General features: G+C 46.9%; 1 protein-coding gene across 1 annotated transcript; it reads right to left on the bottom strand.

The window, feature by feature from the left end:
• Positions 1–225: 225 nt before the first annotated feature.
• On the bottom strand, positions 226–14,519 carry POMP (proteasome maturation protein). The gene is made up of 6 exons (XM_080940742.1): positions 14,444–14,519; positions 12,597–12,694; positions 7,632–7,692; positions 6,866–6,967; positions 3,801–3,894; positions 226–1,089 (listed from the first exon to the last, which is right to left on the bottom strand). Exons 1-6 carry the CDS (start codon positions 14,444–14,446, stop codon positions 1,022–1,024), a joined length of 426 nt encoding a protein of 141 aa, XP_080796868.1. The 5' UTR covers positions 14,447–14,519; the 3' UTR covers positions 226–1,021.
• Between the last annotated feature and the right edge of the window lie 1,542 nt (positions 14,520–16,061).

The following is a 16,061-nucleotide window of genomic DNA, read 5'->3' as shown; positions in this document are numbered from 1 at the left end:
CAGGTATCAGGCGTGCACATGGTCAGATATACGTGCAGGCAAATACACAAAAACTCAAATATTCTTTAAAAATAAAAAACTGCATCATTCCACTCACTGAATGCCAGAAGCTGTCCAGACCAAAACGTGCCACCCAAAACTTCTGCAGGCACTGTCAAGTGCTTCAGGTCAGAAACTCAGTTAATGAAGACTTTCTGGTAAAGTTAATAATCAAGATACTTCAGATCCAGTTAAAACAAACGATCCATTTACTAGCATTCTGGAAATCTTAAGGTTTTGTTTTTGACAGGGTCCGATTGTGTAATTCTGGCTGGAACTCACTACATAGACCAAGCTGGCCTCAAAACCCACAAATACACACCTGCCTCTGCCTCTCTGGTGCTGTGATTGAAGTGTGTACTACCACACCCAGGAAAAAATGTAGTTTTTATAGACCAGTTCTATAAACAATATTTTAAAACCATTATGTTGAAAATGTATTTAAATAAAGTAGTACGGAACTATTCATAGATGTATAATAGTAATATTCTCCTCTAACAATAACATTTGTGTACCTTGATACGTAACTTGATAAGCTAAAATGTGAGGTAACTCTATGAAGCTCAACAGTTCAAGCTACATGTCGGGGTTGCTGTATTTAATTTCTCACATAAAAAAGACCAAACTCTGCAAACTTAAACTTTTGACTTGTAAGAATACTTGGCTATAACCCTTAAGGTATAAACAGCAACCTACAGAGCAAAGCTAAGGCTGAGCTGGGTGCTGCCACCAAATCCAATCTGAAACATGATTCTGAAGAAGGCTCCTGGGAACGTTGTTGCGTGTGTGACATTTGTAAGAAATACATTTTCAGAAGCTGGGCTTAGAAACCACCTCTCGGCTTTCAACTGACTCACAACCCAAAACCAAGCCCCAAACACTTGCACATGACCCAGCGAATCCTCTCAGTACTTTAATGCTGTAAACATCACTGGAGCAGAGGCAACCCCGGAACGCACACGCAGTTCCTCAGGGCCCTGCACTACAGCAAGCCCAGCTTGTGCTCCACCATCAAGTGTGGTTCGCCCATCAGTTCACTTTGTGATGGATCTGGAAAGAAGCAGAAACAGGCACTGTCAATGGATATTCAGGAGTCATATCAGGATCTGTGATCATCTGAACCAACCCGGTGTGAGAAGCAGGCTGGCTAGGGCTGGAGCGGATACTGACTGCAAATGGGCCTAAGGAAGCTGGGGTGGGCGGTAAAACACATTTGTATCTTGTTTGAAGGGACTCGACTACAAACACTTTGCACAACAGTTAAAGGGGCTCTGGAACCCTCCTCACACAGGCACAATGCAGGCAAAACACCGATACACATGTCCTAACAATCGAAGTTTCCAGGACAAGTCTTGTCCTCCCAACACTGACTGAGCCTAATGTGCCAAACCAGTACAGCCTGCACAAATGAAGATCCAAGGAAATACGGAAGCAAAGTGGGCTTGGGAAAGCAAAGAATCAGCTTGAGCGATGTGCTAAGTGTGACCAGAGCACGCTCATTCGTTAACTTTCTTTCCGTTCCATCTCTTAGAGTTCTGACTCCCTGAGAGCACATCACCACTCTTAGCAAAACCCCCAGCACACAGAAGGTGGCAAGTTAGGAGTAAACCCCCAGCACACAGGACAGCAAGCCCTTCCTCGCCCCCAGCTCACTCACTTGCCTACTGTAGGTAAGGAGGTGGGAGACTCTGAAATGTCCAGTGTCACTTTACTGCTGCACTTACTCAATTACCGTATGGAGGTGGGAGCACCGAGAAGAGCAGTGTGATTTAGCTGGTGCTCTCAAAAGTGTGCAGAGAGCTGAGTTAGCCAACGCTGCCTGAGACCAAGCTGCACATCTGGACAACATGCAGAGGAGCAGGGAGTGTGCAGGTCACTCAGCGGGAAACAAGAAAGACAACAAGGAAGGGCTATGTAGTGAATTCATGCAGCAGAGGGTGAGACCCAATTTTGGTAGCCATGGTAGTGCTCAGCTGCACTATCTCTGCACACTGAGGGATGCTACCCACGTGCACTGCAGCAGCTCACCACAGTGGACATCAGCCCTCTCAACAGGGGAACTTCACAGCTAACTCCTACCTCGGAGAGATGCAGAGAATGGGAGACGCTCACAAGCTCATTTCCTCATTGTCAGAGACATGAAATTATGTCACATAAGAGTGTGCCTAAGCTGACTCAATGGCGGATTCTGAGTGGGCATCCAGCGTGTCTGTCTGTCTGCTCTATCTGGCCTGTCTGGCTTTCAACCTCACCTTACTCCGTGCTGTATCTTGCTGGCTCCCACTCTAAGAGCCAGTCCCCACACACTCTTGAGTCTTGAAATAAGCACCCCTGAGCCAAGCTACTGCATGCTTTGAGTCTACCCCAACAGCACAGAAGGACAATGGTCTCTGTACTCAACACATGGAATAAAGCCTGCTGCGCCTGACTTCCATGGCTACACCTCGGAGCTTCAAGCGCTCCCTACATGCAGAGACAAGGCCGGCTCAGCTTCTCGAAGGCCTGCAGCAGTCCTTGAAGGCAGAGATGCCCACAATAAGCAGCTTTAATGCCTGATTTAAAACTGAGGAGCCCTGGATATGGAGTCCTTTCTGGAACAAAATATGACAAATATACAAGTGTCACCTGACCTCCTCACACCACGGGAGTGTAGTTCAGGGAGCAGGGACCACAAAATGCAGACATCTGTGCATCTACCATCAGGAATCTCCTATCCCTCCCACCATCCACAAACCTACAGCAGGCTAACCTGTCAGATTGCTCGCAGGGCAACCCCTGTTGAACCTTAGCCATCAGACCCAAATAGTAGACCCAAGTCTACTATTTCTCTGGCCTCAGACAGTCTTCGCTCTAATCTGAACTAAGCAATTAGTTTATGTATCATATCCTACAGGCACTTGACCCTCCCAACATGACTTTCATTCCTAACACTTACCACAGCCCATCTTTGTCCACTTAAAGTACACCTCCTCTATCTGAAGGCAGACCCAAGGTTTGCTGTTTGTATTCACAGCCTTGCCCAGTGCCTTAATGAGACAGAACTGATGCGCCACATCTCCCTTTCTCTTTTTAAGCACATATGTACAGAAGATTTTGATGAGTTAACTACATAATAGTGTGAGCAAGCTCAGGAATCCCAGGTTTCCCAGCATTCATAAAGTCCCCTCCCCCAAGCACCAGCAACATAAACAGTGGAGTTGTGCTGTTTTGTGCTGTTTTTTTCCCAGTTCCCCCGCTTGGCTGTGGTAGACCCAATGGAGGCTGTGCACGGGGCGGGACTGGACCTGCCTATCTTTCCTGGGCCTGGAAGCACGGGGTGCTGTGTGAACGGCTCTTACTCAGAAGTCATCCATCTCATCCACAAAACCATTCCTGAGAACTAATGAACCGCAGACGCGACCTTCCTCCTCACTGCCCACCTCAGCACACACATTACTGGACGAGGTGTTTTAAGTTTTAAAGGAAGACTTCATCTAACTCCTTCTGAAAACCAGTCCCACAAACACTGTGGACCTCGAAGCACACACCACCATGGAGCTCCGGATGGACAACAGTGTGTGACACAGAACTGAATGACTATTACACTGACTGAAATGCGGGCTCAGAACAGAGCAGCTTGACTTATAAAGTAGTTACCATTAAATCTCATCTTAGGGCTCTGAATGACTACAAGTGACTCCTGTGATCTCCCTGGGACAGACTTGCTGGCTGCTGTCACCTTGTATAGTACAGGGTTCCACAGTGCTGAGAGTGCCACTCACCGTTAAGAATATCCTCAAAACCAATGGTCTCATCATTGCCCCTCAAAATATCCAGTGAGAGGTTTGAGCTTGGAAGAAACGGAAGACGCTGAACCTGGGGAGAAGTGAAAGAGAGCTTCAGCAGGATCAGGGGAGGTCGACAGGCCGCAGGACCATGCTCTTTGTCCTTTACTTGAAGAGCGTAAGCTCAGTAACACTGTAATTCAGCAGTGCAGACCAAGTTTCAACGTGTGATGGCACCGTAACTCTACCCACTGCATCTGCCAGTGTTTACTGCCACCACGTTGTAAGCTCCATGCCCACCGTAAAAATGTATGTGATGACCACATCCCAGAGCCCGCCTCGCTCCAACTTAGACACCAGGTTCCAGAAGGATCCAGATGAGTGAAAGTCACTCTCCTCGACCAAGGACACTGTGTGCTGCTCTGAGCTGCTTAGTGCAAAAGTAAAAGTAACGTTTGCAAATGCAAACCAAACTCACTCAGGAGGCCTTTTAAAGTCACAGTGCCACTCTAGCCAATGTGACCTCTGTCGTGCAATAGGCAGGTGTGGACTGAAAAGCAAACTAAGCCTGGGGTAAGGGGCATAAGCTGTGCAGACAGAAACATCCGGAATCACGGTTTGACGATCACTGACCAGTCACACAGCTCTGTGCTAATTACCCGCCTGAAAGACTGCACACAGACAGGGCGGCCACTGCCACTTGAACCTGGTCATACTCATTGCCTTTTGGTCTTGCTGCAGATCACTTTATACTTTACCAAGAGTACTAGGTGGCCAGCAGGGGGTGACACCACGACTGATACCAAGGCTGTGGTCAGCATCTGCAGAGGCCGTCACAGGGAGACTTACCCTCACTACTCAGAGTGAGGGCACTAGTCTCAGTTAATAGTGGCCTATAACGTTATTTAGTCTTTACAATGTGAAAAAAATTTTCTCCAGCTGTCATTCAAAACCAAAATAAGGAAGCATGGAGAAGAGAAGAAAGAAGAAGATGCAGAAATAGAAACAGGAACCTCTAAGTGGAGAAGAGTTTTAGGGTCTGGGAAAGAGCATCAAAGGTGGGGCTTGCAAAGCCCAAGGATGGAGATCAGGAAAACAAATACACACTGGTCAAGATTTTCAACAAAATGGTATAGCTCAAACCCAGGCAAAGACGGGAGATGAGGGAGGCTAAGTCCTGTGCCAGACAATACTATATGGAAACCTTCAGATAACCTGTGCTGCTCTGACTGTTCTTCCATTTCACACTGGCAAGGAATTATGGGATGGCTCACAGTTACAGACGAGCACTAGCTGCTCTCCCAGGGAAACCAGGCTAGATTTCCAGAACCCACAGAGGCTAAGAACAGGCTGTAAGTCCATTCCTAGGAGATCTGTCTCTGTGATCACTCTATACACGGTGCACACAGACAGACATATATGCAAGCGTGCACACACACACACACACACACACACACATACACACACACAATAAGATCAAATAAACCTTAAGCAACAACAAATGTGCTTCAGACTGTTTTCAAATGAGTTTGAGACTGAGATTTAGTGTAAAGCACTCACTCAGCCATTCTCATTTAAAGCCATTTGAGAGCTATATTCTTGTAAAGAAGTACTTAACCACAAACCTAAAGTCAACGGCATTCATAGCACTGGCTGCAGGACTCAAGTCTAGCTAGGCCACAGAAAGGGTCCATAGTAGCAGGAAACAAATGCATCAGAGTCTAAAGCAGGAGGCCAGGTGCCAACCCACCGGGCAGGCAAAGCCTGACCCAGTGAGGTGCTTTACCCTCACTCTGAGCAGTGAGTGGGGTGGGGCTGGGGGCTGGGTCGCAGGGAGATCTGCTAAGAACCAGACATCTAGGGTGGGGGCGACAAGGCACCTCGAGAGGCAACTAGAGCTAAAGCTCCAACATCCGCCTTAGGCAGGAGCCTATTCACCCACAAGGATGTGAAGAATAATGAGCTGTTCTGCACAGCCCGAGTGAAATCCAAGATGCCTGTGGGCCTTCCAACCAGAAAAGCAGGTCAGGATAGTTAGAGAAAGTCAACAGCACTGAGTAACTATGAAAGACAGGCAGGAAACAAAGGGAGAACAAAAATGGCCCCTAATACCACTAACATCTCAGGTGACAGACAGAAGAAACCACAAAGCTGCAAATGGGTTTTGGAGAGGAAAGGGACATCAGCTTGAGGTCTACAAAAGAACTTTTCTACCCTGAAAAAGGTCTACAGAGAAAAGGAAGGAGCTTTGGGTGTCAAATAGTACAGTGTTTAAGTCAAATGGGGCAAGAAAATGTCTGCCCTGCTCAGTAGCACCCTACCCCCCCCCAAATACACACACACACAAAAACACACAAACACACATATGTGCATGCACGCCAGGAGACAGAAGACACCAGCTCAGAGGAGAAAGGAAAGGAAGGAACAGACACAGAAAACAACGGCTTCCAGCAGCTGAAACTGTAGAAGCAGAGAAGGGAAGATGTGGGAGTAAGGCGTGGTGTGCACACCTTTAACCCCGATACAGAGCAGGCAGATCTCTGGGAGCTCAAGGCCAGCATGCCATCCAAAGCCATGCTCCAGGCCAGTTGGTTGCATGGTGAGAGGAAGCCTGTCTCAAAACTAATTAATTAGTTAGGGACTGATACAATTTTACAATGGGATTTGAATGTATGTAACTGCTTCTGATGAGCCTAAGCAAGAAGAGAAGAAAAAGGTGTCTGCAACAAATGGGACTGCTGGCAGGGAACTGCTTCCTGATGTAGGGTGACACAATGGGGTCCAGAACCCAGGCAGGGGACAGTTCTCCCAAAGGACATCTGCACATCCTGAGCAACAGGCACACCCAGCTGTGTATGCACAACTGCCTCAGAGAGCAGACAGCCACACTGCTCTCAGACACTGCGTCTATGACACGAAGCCATTCTCCACAGGACAACTTTTCCTCTATGAAGCAGTAACCAGAGTCATGTGCTACAGAGCGAGGCAGGACAGGGGGCACATAGGGTAAGGTCCGACAGCTAGCATGACAACATCAGCACGCAGGGGACAGACAGACTCACCTGCTGCACTGCCTTGAATTCCATCTGTAACTTCAGGGGAGCAAACAGACCCTGGATGTTCCTCAGGGTGGAAAAGTTCATCTTGTCCTGGTTGAGCTGGAACTACAGAAGACAGAGTAACTCTAACCTAAGAGCGTGTTACAGACAGAGCAACGCTGTTCTGAAAATGCAACACTGGCAATCCTGAGGCCAGGAGTTAATTAACATCCCTAACTGATTTAAGGTGTTAATTTCTTGACAGATTTTATAACACTTATGTCTACGTCTGTGTGTCTGGCATGTGTACGTGTGGTTTACATTTCTGTACAGATATTCCTGCAGACGCCGAGCAGAGCCAACACCAGGTTTTACCTCAACAGGCCCCATCTTATTTTGTGAGACAGGGTCTCTCACTGAGACAGGAACCCAGAGATTCAGCTGGGCTAGCCAGTGAGCACCAGGGATCTGCCTGCCTCCCCTCCTGCATCCAAATGGTACCCCAAATGTCTTCAAATGTGGCTGTCTGATCTCAAAGTGCCCACGCCTACTTCTATTTCCCTAGCGGGGGATAAAAAAGAAAGTCATAGGGCTACAGAGATGGCTCCATGGCTAAGAGCTTGAAGGTCCTGAGTTCAAGTGCCAGCACCCACATGTCAGCTAATAACTGAGTGATGGCCTCTTCTAGTATGCGAAAGTAGAAGCAAACAAAATACCAATACACATAAAATAATTAAATTAATTTTTAAAAAGTAGTTTGTTTTTAAAAAAGAAAGACACTGATACTCACATTCTTTTCTGATAATTCAAGAGGGTGACTGGGCAAAAGTTCATTTTTCACACAAGAAAACCTAGAAGGAAAAAAATAAAGACAAATATTTAACAGGGCACAACACATAATTCTCCACCACAGCTCAAAGCTGCACATATAAGCATCCATCTTTTTGGCTTTCACTTAGAGAAGGCTATGGTGCAGCCTTCTTTGCCCCGAATCAGGGTTCATCTGACACCAGGTGCCTCCACCATGCTGCCCAGGTTCAACCCCAACAAGATCGAAGTCATGTACTTGAGGTAGACCAGAGGCAAGGCCAACAAAACATCTGCCTTGGCCCCCAAGACAGGTCCTCTGGATCTGTTGGTGATGGCATTGCCAAGGCTACCGGTGCCTCTGCCCTGATCATCAAAACCCTCAAGGAGCCACCAAGAGACAGAAAGAAGCAGAACATTAAACCTACTGGAAATGTCACTTTTGATGAGACTGTCGACAATGCCTGCCAGATGCGATACTGGTCTTTGGCCAGAGAGCTCTTGGAACTATTAAGGAGATCCTGGGTACTGCAGAATCTGTGGGCTGAAATGTGGATGGCCACCACCCTCATGACACCATAGGTAACATCAACAGTGGGACAGTGGGAATGCCATCCAGTTAAAAAGCAACAAAAAAATGTTTTAATAAAAGACTACACATGTAACTGTGAAGCGCCCAGGGCGTGGGGTGTGCTCACTGGGTGAACATGTGTCCAGCAAGCATGAGGCCTGGGACACGCTCTCCACTGATACCCCGAGACTGTAATTGTAGTAAGGCTGTGGGGGCTTTAATCCCAGCACCCAAGAGGAAGAAGCTGGTGGATCTCTGAGTTCAAGACCAACATGGTCCACAAAATGAGTTCCTCAACAGCCAGGGCTACACAGAGAAACCCTATCCTGAAAAATCAGCAACCTTCCCCACCCCCCCCCCCAAAAAACCAAAAATATCCAAGCCACTGTTATTGTACAACAGTAGTGTGCAGTAGGTTGTCTGGGGGTGAGAACACTGTTATCATCTTGATGGTGTCGGTCAGTACAGGAACAGAAACGTTTGTGAAAATACATAGAACTATGGATGAAAGGCAGCCAGCCTCAGCAGGCATCTACTGCAAACCTGTATATACTATTACTATGGATATATGGATATGCTGTGTTATCACTATGAAGGCTGTAATGCCTTGTATATGTATATGTATATGTTTGGCCCAGGGAGTGGCCCAGGGTGTTTCCCTGGAGAATTTAAAACTGTGGCCCAGAGACTGTTTTTCTGGTATTTTGGTGAAGAATGTGGCTCTCATCTGAAGAGTCTGCCTGAGGCTAAGGTGAAGAGACTCAGATTAATTGCACTGACAAAGGAAATGCCCATCATAGACTTTGTTCTCTGTTTCAGTTTCATGAAGAGCACTTTAAATAAGCGGAGCAGGCTGAGAAAGGAAAAATATAAAATATATGGTTTGGGTATTAAAGGGGCACCAGGAAGTGAAATGGAGCTGAATTCTGTGTTCAAGGATATTAAATTGAATTAAGGGAGTGGTGACCTTGGGGCAAAATCCCACCGAGCTAAATTTAGGTCAAGATATGGTGGTATAAACCTTTAATCCCAGGAGACAAAAATAAGCAGATCAATAAATTCAGGGCCAGCCTAAAGCAAAGCAAGTTCTAGGTGAAGAAAAACTTAAGTCCAGGCTTGGTGGACCACACCTCTAATCCCAGTGTTTGAGACTGGCATACAGATCTCTGAGTTCAAGGTCAATCTACAGAGCAAGTTCCAGGAAGGCCAAGCTTAGGCAGAGAAGGAGTCAGAAAACAGAAAGCTGGTAATAGAATGGGGGGTGGGGAGTAATGTTCCAGCCCCAGAAAGTAGCAGAACATGTCACCTTCAGCCATGTGACTCATCAAAGGTAAAAAAGAAGTTGGAGATCTGAAGACCAGTTTGACATCAGCCATGAAGATGCAGAATTTGGAGTTTGCCCAGCTGGTTTCCTGTCTTGCCTTGGAATTAGTTAAGTGATTGGATGAATCTCAGGAGAGACTTTGAATTTTTAACATTGTCGAGACTGCTATAGACTATAGAGACTCTGGAAGTTGAACTAAATGTATTTTGCATTATGCTATGTTTAGGTGTGGCTCCCATAGACTCATGTATTTGAACAAGAGGAGGGGGGCCAGGGAGTGGCATGATTAGAAGGTGTGGCCTTATTGGAGTACATATGTCACTGTGGGCATGGGCTTTAAGACCCTCACCCCTAGCTGCCTGGATGCTGCCATGTTACTGTCTTGATGACATTGAACTGAACTTCTGAACCTATAAGCCAGCCCCATAAATGTTGTCCTTATAGGAGTTGCCTTGGTCATGGTGTCTGTTCACAGCAGTAAAACCCCAAGACAGGCTTTCCAAGCGTGGATGCTCGCTCATGGCCTCTGTCTATAATAAAGCCCTGAGAGTAACAACACTGAAAAGCTGTGGCGTATTTTTACCAGTCAACTGTTTCCACTGAGTTTCATTTTTATGTCTTTCATGGATTCTCATGTAAACTTTTAAAGTTTTAAAAAAACTTATTATGTGCACAAATGTTTTACCTATATGTCTTTGTATAACCTGTGTGTCCCAAGACTGGAGTTACAGACAGTTGTTAGCTGCTATGTGGGTGTTGGAATCAAGTCCCAGTCTTCTAGAAGAGGAGATAGTGCTCTCACCCAGATCATCCCTCTGATAAAAATGTTTAAGTTATTTTAAAAGACCTCACTAAGCATGTGTTTACTATTACTGCCACTTTGATGGGATGCTGCTCCTAAGACAGATTAGCTAAGATTCTTTCTTCAATACTCTACCTTTATAAGGACAGGTCAAGCAACATGCTTAAAGGACCCAGTTAGGACCAGACCACTTGGTCACTATCATGCTAAGTACTGAGGGCTGAAAAACCCTAGAAAACCCCACCACAGCCATCCACTGAGTACAGACTGTCATCACAGTGGCAGACCATGAAAACCATGTGCAGTCTTCCTTTCCAATTGGGAAGAAAAAAGTGACATGGGGGGGGGGGGTGGCAGAGTTCACCAGGACGGAGCTGGTGGTTAGCCTATTAATTTTCTTTAAAAATTGTCTTTGAGTGTCTGCTCTGGTTCCCAGAGGACAGAGGAGGGCATCTGATCTGATTCCCTGGAAATGGAGTTGCAGGTGGTTAAGAGCCTTCATGGGGCTGCTGGGAACTGAACCAGGGTCCTCTGTAAGAACAAATTCTATTAACTGCTCAGCCATCTTTCCAGCCCTCAGCCTATTAATCTTACTACAAATCAATTTATGCCTCCAAGAGGCCACATCCTGTGTCTCTTACAAATAAATCCAAAAGGGACTGTGTATGTGCCCAGACCTCAGCACCAGAATGCAGGAAAGGTCAGCATTTCAATTAGGATGTAAACACAGGGGACGTCACCTTGACCCTGTACGACTGAGCAGAAAAGTGATGTGCCAAGGACAGACGACTGGAAACAGGTGTCTAAAAAAGGAAATTACAGAAGCAGGTGGGACGGGGCTGGAGAACAAAACCAAAAGCAGCCGCCACTTAGCACTCAAGAGAGGCGGGTACCACTCCCTTACTCCTACTGTGTAACACATGTACTGTTAGCCCTGGTCACAGAGGACAACACTGAGCACTTACCTGTCACAAGACATCATCCAGGGATAACAGAGCTGGGACCCAAAACCAGGCAGCCACAGTACATCATCCATTCTCCCTCCCTTTCTTATTCTTATTGAAAATAGTTTTCTCAAATATTTACATACACAGAAATCCCATAAAAACACAAAACCAGAAACTCTAACATATAAACCAAAGATCTCTAAGTTAGAAAGCAAACAAACCATTGAGCTTGTTTTGGCCTGCCCTTAAGTGTGGTTTGTGTGTCCACATAGACTCCACTGAAGAAAAGTAACTTGGTTTGCAAGAGGTTTTGGAGATAGCTTCTAGGTTATGAGTGGGGGCTTTTGTCCCCTTCCTGTCTAAGCACCGGTACCCGTCTGGCTCAGACCTGTGCAGGCCCTGTGTCTGCTGCCACAGGCTGAGTTCTTATTCCCATTAGTACTGCTGTGCACAGGCATTGTTTCCTTGGTGTATACACATCATCTTTTCTTTCTTTCTTTCTTTCTCTTCTTTTGGGGGGGGGGTGGTGGTGGAGACTTTTCAAGACAGGTTTTCTGTGTAGCTCTGGCTGTCCTGGAACTCCCAGGACAGCCTCCCATGCACTGGGACTAAAGGCATGCTCCACCACTGAGCCATCATCCTCTCTTAAGGGTGTGTGTGTGTGTGGGGGGGGGTGTACTGCACATGTAGGCCAGAATTGTCGTTAGATGCTTCCTCAGCTGCTCTCCACCTTATGTTCTAAGGCAGGCTGTCTCACTGATCATCTACTGGCTAGGCTGACCTGCCTTTAAGTGGTGTTGGTGATCCAAACTCAAGCCATGTTTTGCCTAGACCAGTGTTAACCACTGCTATATACCTGTTGTATCCTAGTGTCTCCCAAAGAAGAGTTAATCACTCCAGCAGTCAGTAGCAGAGGTCAATGGCTGAGTTACAAGCAGTAAGAATCTATAAAACCAAGGGCTAGGGTTATACATCTCAGTGGTAGAGAGCTTGCTTCCCATTATTTGACATCCTAGATTCAATCTCCAGTACCAGCCCCCTCATCAAATGAGCCCACAGAGTCCTACCAATGGTCCCATGCACTAGGAGGACCCCCTCCTGCAAGCCTGCTTGCTGTTACCCTGCTACAACGGTTCTCCCACTACAAGGAACGTGCAGCCCTCTTCCTCTCTACACCCTGAGTATATCACTCACTACAGACAACACTGAATATACATTTATAGTATTTCAAGGAGAACACCTTAAAAAGAACGAACAAGAGGCATTCCATTAGAATGAGGCACAGCCGAAATTCCCCAACATACCCTTTCCGGAGAAGATCATGGCTCTCGAACGGCCCGCTGGCTGAAAGCTCTGTAACTGGAATACTGTCCTTCAGCTGCGACCCAAGGCCTCTGGAGTTCTACAACACAAAGTCAACAGGCTAAAGGACAGAGAAGATAAGGGCCATGCCCTTAAGGAACCCAGGATCTCTATCTATTAAGAGAGCCTTAAATACAGCCTGTAGCCAGCACACAGGGTACAGTAACACATCCAGGGGTAGAAAGACTCCAGGCCTGACTTCTAAATGTGCTAGCATGAAAAGCATTTGATGAAAAAACAAAAACATGGAATGAATATACTAACTAACTATGACCAGTTTGAGATGATTCACATTAATGAGGCAATGAAATTCAAAGACAGTCATCTGTACCAAAAACCTTGAGTTTGACCCTAATCTTGGAATGATCAGCCAGATTTGCTTCACTGGAAAGAGCCTTCCCTTTGGTTGCAATGTTCTAACCCAGTGAAAAGGCTGAGGACAGAACCCTGGGGAACAGGCAGATCAAAAACCATACAAGAGATGGACTTACGACGTGACACCTAGAGATAAGGTCATAGGAACTGACAGAAAGAGGGAGGAGCTGGCACCTATAATTAAAAAAAATAAATGCAGCTAACTGAAACAACGCACAAAGTTAAAGACAGCTCCTTCGGAACGGACACTGTCAGCCTACGTCTGACAGCACAGACTGCTCAGGTACAGATGACCTGGTCTCTATTACTAGTTTAGACCAAACTATTCTGAGAAAGCAGCTTTTTGACAGCCTAACTTCATCTGTGTATTTTACCTGGGGGTTTTGCACAGCAAGGTTCCCCCAAAACACACTCCCTCCCCACCAAAACTGCCAATAACCCCTTTTGTTGCTTCCAAGTCTATATAATTCAAGGGCCTGACACTGTTTTCATTCTTCACACAGGAAGCCACCGGGGATCAGGGAGATACTATGTGGACAGTCACCTACTTTGTGAATGCCAGCCAAGCACAGACTTCCAGGACTAGACCTGTCTGATTATAGCTGTCCCAATGCTGACTGGCATCACTACCCTACAGTTCCTCCTGTCGACTGATTTACTGCAAAGCACCAAAGGAAGGTTTGGCTATGCACAAAGGAGAAATTCTGAATTCTTGTATTGTAGTTACTGTCTTTCCAGTGTCCTTTTGTAAAATATGAGGACTCCTTAAGGTTCTAGTTCAGAGTCAGATAAAATTAAGTCCGTGAAGAACCTAAAACCATATTTCAGCGTTTCTCACACTCCTTTACAATGGTGAGCAGTATTTGCTAATACAAGTTTTCTGGACTTGGGCAGATGGCCTATGGAGGAGTGCTTGTATCAGGTCTGTACCATGGTGACTCAGGAGTCTGCTCAAAGAGAAACAGAAAGTGGGGAAGGAGGAGAGGCCAGAGGCGGAAGAGAGGGAGTCCAGAACTATACGAACAAAACGGGACCAACACATGGCTCAGGCAGAGATGTTTGTAAATTGAGTCTGAGTTGTATAAATGAAATGGGCGGTCGAGGGCCTGGGGGGTGTGTAGGGTCACCCTGAAGGAGAGGGCACGTGGCGTGTCCCAACACCCACACAAGGCTCGGCTTTCAGATGTGCCCTGTGCATCGGCCTCAACTGCTGGAAAGAGGCACGCAGGTCTGGCAGGTCTGGCAGGTCTGGTAGGCCCGGGGAACCCACGCGCGCGGTCCGATCGGAACCAGCACCACCCCGGAGCGTGCAGCCCGGGTCACGCCCACGACAGACACCAGCCGGGACCGCGCTGCCAAGATCGTGCCCGCACTACGAATACCCACCGCGACTGCGGTCGTTTCGCGAACTCACCATCTTGGAAACCGCTCTGCGAAATCCTCTTAACCCGCTATAGTCGGCCAGCCAAGCCGCTCACTTCCGTTTCCGGGGCCGAGACCTCCTCCCTCCCCATCCGCCGGAAGTGCGTCCGTCCGGCCAGGAAGGAAAAGAGGGCCTGGGAGGAGCAGGGAGTTGTGTTGGGCCGGGGCTCCCACGCTTGCTATCCCCGGGGAGCGAGGGCCAAGGACACTGCTAGAGTGTGCTCTGGACCTGGCCTCGCGCGACGGTTTTAGGTGGGCAGATGCGCAGACTTCCCACGGGTCATCCAAGGAGGTCCAAGTGGTGATTTGAATAAAGTTCTGCTCAGTCAAAACTCGGACTGACTTTTACAATTGTGTAAGTCGAAGGTCCAAGGCTGGTTATGTGTAGAATCCAAAGAAAGGACCAAGCTAGCTTAGTCACTGAGTTACAGACAGAGGCGGGCCCCAGAGGTTGTGGGGTGTGGATGTTTCCGAACTTGGGGGATCACAACCTGTGTCCCAAGTCTGGTCTGGCCACCCGTTCTTAATAAGCAAGTTAAAAGCGGGAGGCAGAAAAAGGCGATTTGGTCAGTGTGGTCAGACTGAAAAGATGTCAAAGACTTGGGAGGCTCCCTGAGACTAAATCCTTATCAGTAACATGGGGGCTGGGGGGCGGGTGACAGTTTTAAGTCAGTGTCATTATTGCTAACTTATGCGGAGCTCTTAGAATTACATATCAACATGGTTCTACATGCTGTGCATGAGTCATCTTCCTAAATCTTTTCAGTAAGCTTTTTTAAAATTCGTTTTTAAGGATTTTTCTAAAACGTTTTGTTTGACTGTATGCATGTGCCTCGAGTGTCTGCCTGGTGCCCTCATACTCTTGAAATGCTTTGTCAACTCAAGAGAGTCTCCGGATGTCATAGAACTGGAGTTACAGGTAGATGGTTGTGAGCCACCCTGTGAGTACTGGGAAAGAAACACATGCTCTCTGTAAGAGCAGCAGATGCTCTTAACCACTGAGCCATCCCTCCAGCCCCTTTGCTCACATGTTGAGAGTACTGGGCAGCATAGGGGAGAAGGCAAGGCAGCTGGCTAGCTAAAGCAAGTCTAACTGTGGTGGCCGGAGGATGAGGCTTGGGTTCTGCAATCAGAAGCAAAGAGAGATGAATGCTATTCCTCTTGCTTTTACCTTTTTATTCAGTCTGGAGTCCCAGCCCATGGGATGGTGCTTCCCACGTTCAGAGTACACCATTTTTAGTTAAAACTATGGAAATGACCTCACAGGTATGTCCAGACTGTGTCTCCTCTCAGAGGACCCCCCAGTTCATTTCCCATAACTCATGTCAGGTAGCACATTTCAGATAACTCTAGCTTCAGATGATCCAATGCCCTCTTCTGGCCTTGAACTGTACTCAATGTACACAAACACATAAAATCAATGTTAAAAGACCATCACAATACCAGTATTGCTTTGATCTGGTCCCATGAACCTTTTCTTTGTTAAATGCATTTAAGATACCGATTTACGTGTCAGCTCCTCCCAGGGAATTCTAGCATCTCATACATAAGGAAATGCCTTTTCTTTATAGTTCCATTGTCCAGTACTAAAAGAAATGCTCGGCAGATGT

Source organism: Micromys minutus, assembly GCF_963924665.1.
Source record: "Micromys minutus genome assembly, chromosome: 29".
In the NCBI taxonomy this organism is placed as follows: domain Eukaryota; kingdom Metazoa; phylum Chordata; class Mammalia; order Rodentia; family Muridae; genus Micromys; species Micromys minutus.
The sequence above is the reverse complement of the archived record's forward strand: the minus strand, read 5'-3'. Positions and strand labels throughout refer to the sequence as shown.

Coding starts and splice junctions, on each gene's coding strand:
- POMP (XM_080940742.1), bottom strand. Junction 7,693..12,596: donor CATGATCTTCTCCGGAAAGG/GTATGTTGGGGA, acceptor TTTTCCTTCTAG/GTTTTCTTGTGTGAAAAATG. Junction 6,968..7,631: donor TTGAATTATCAGAAAAGAAT/GTGAGTATCAGT, acceptor TGTCTTCTGTAG/TTCCAGCTCAACCAGGACAA.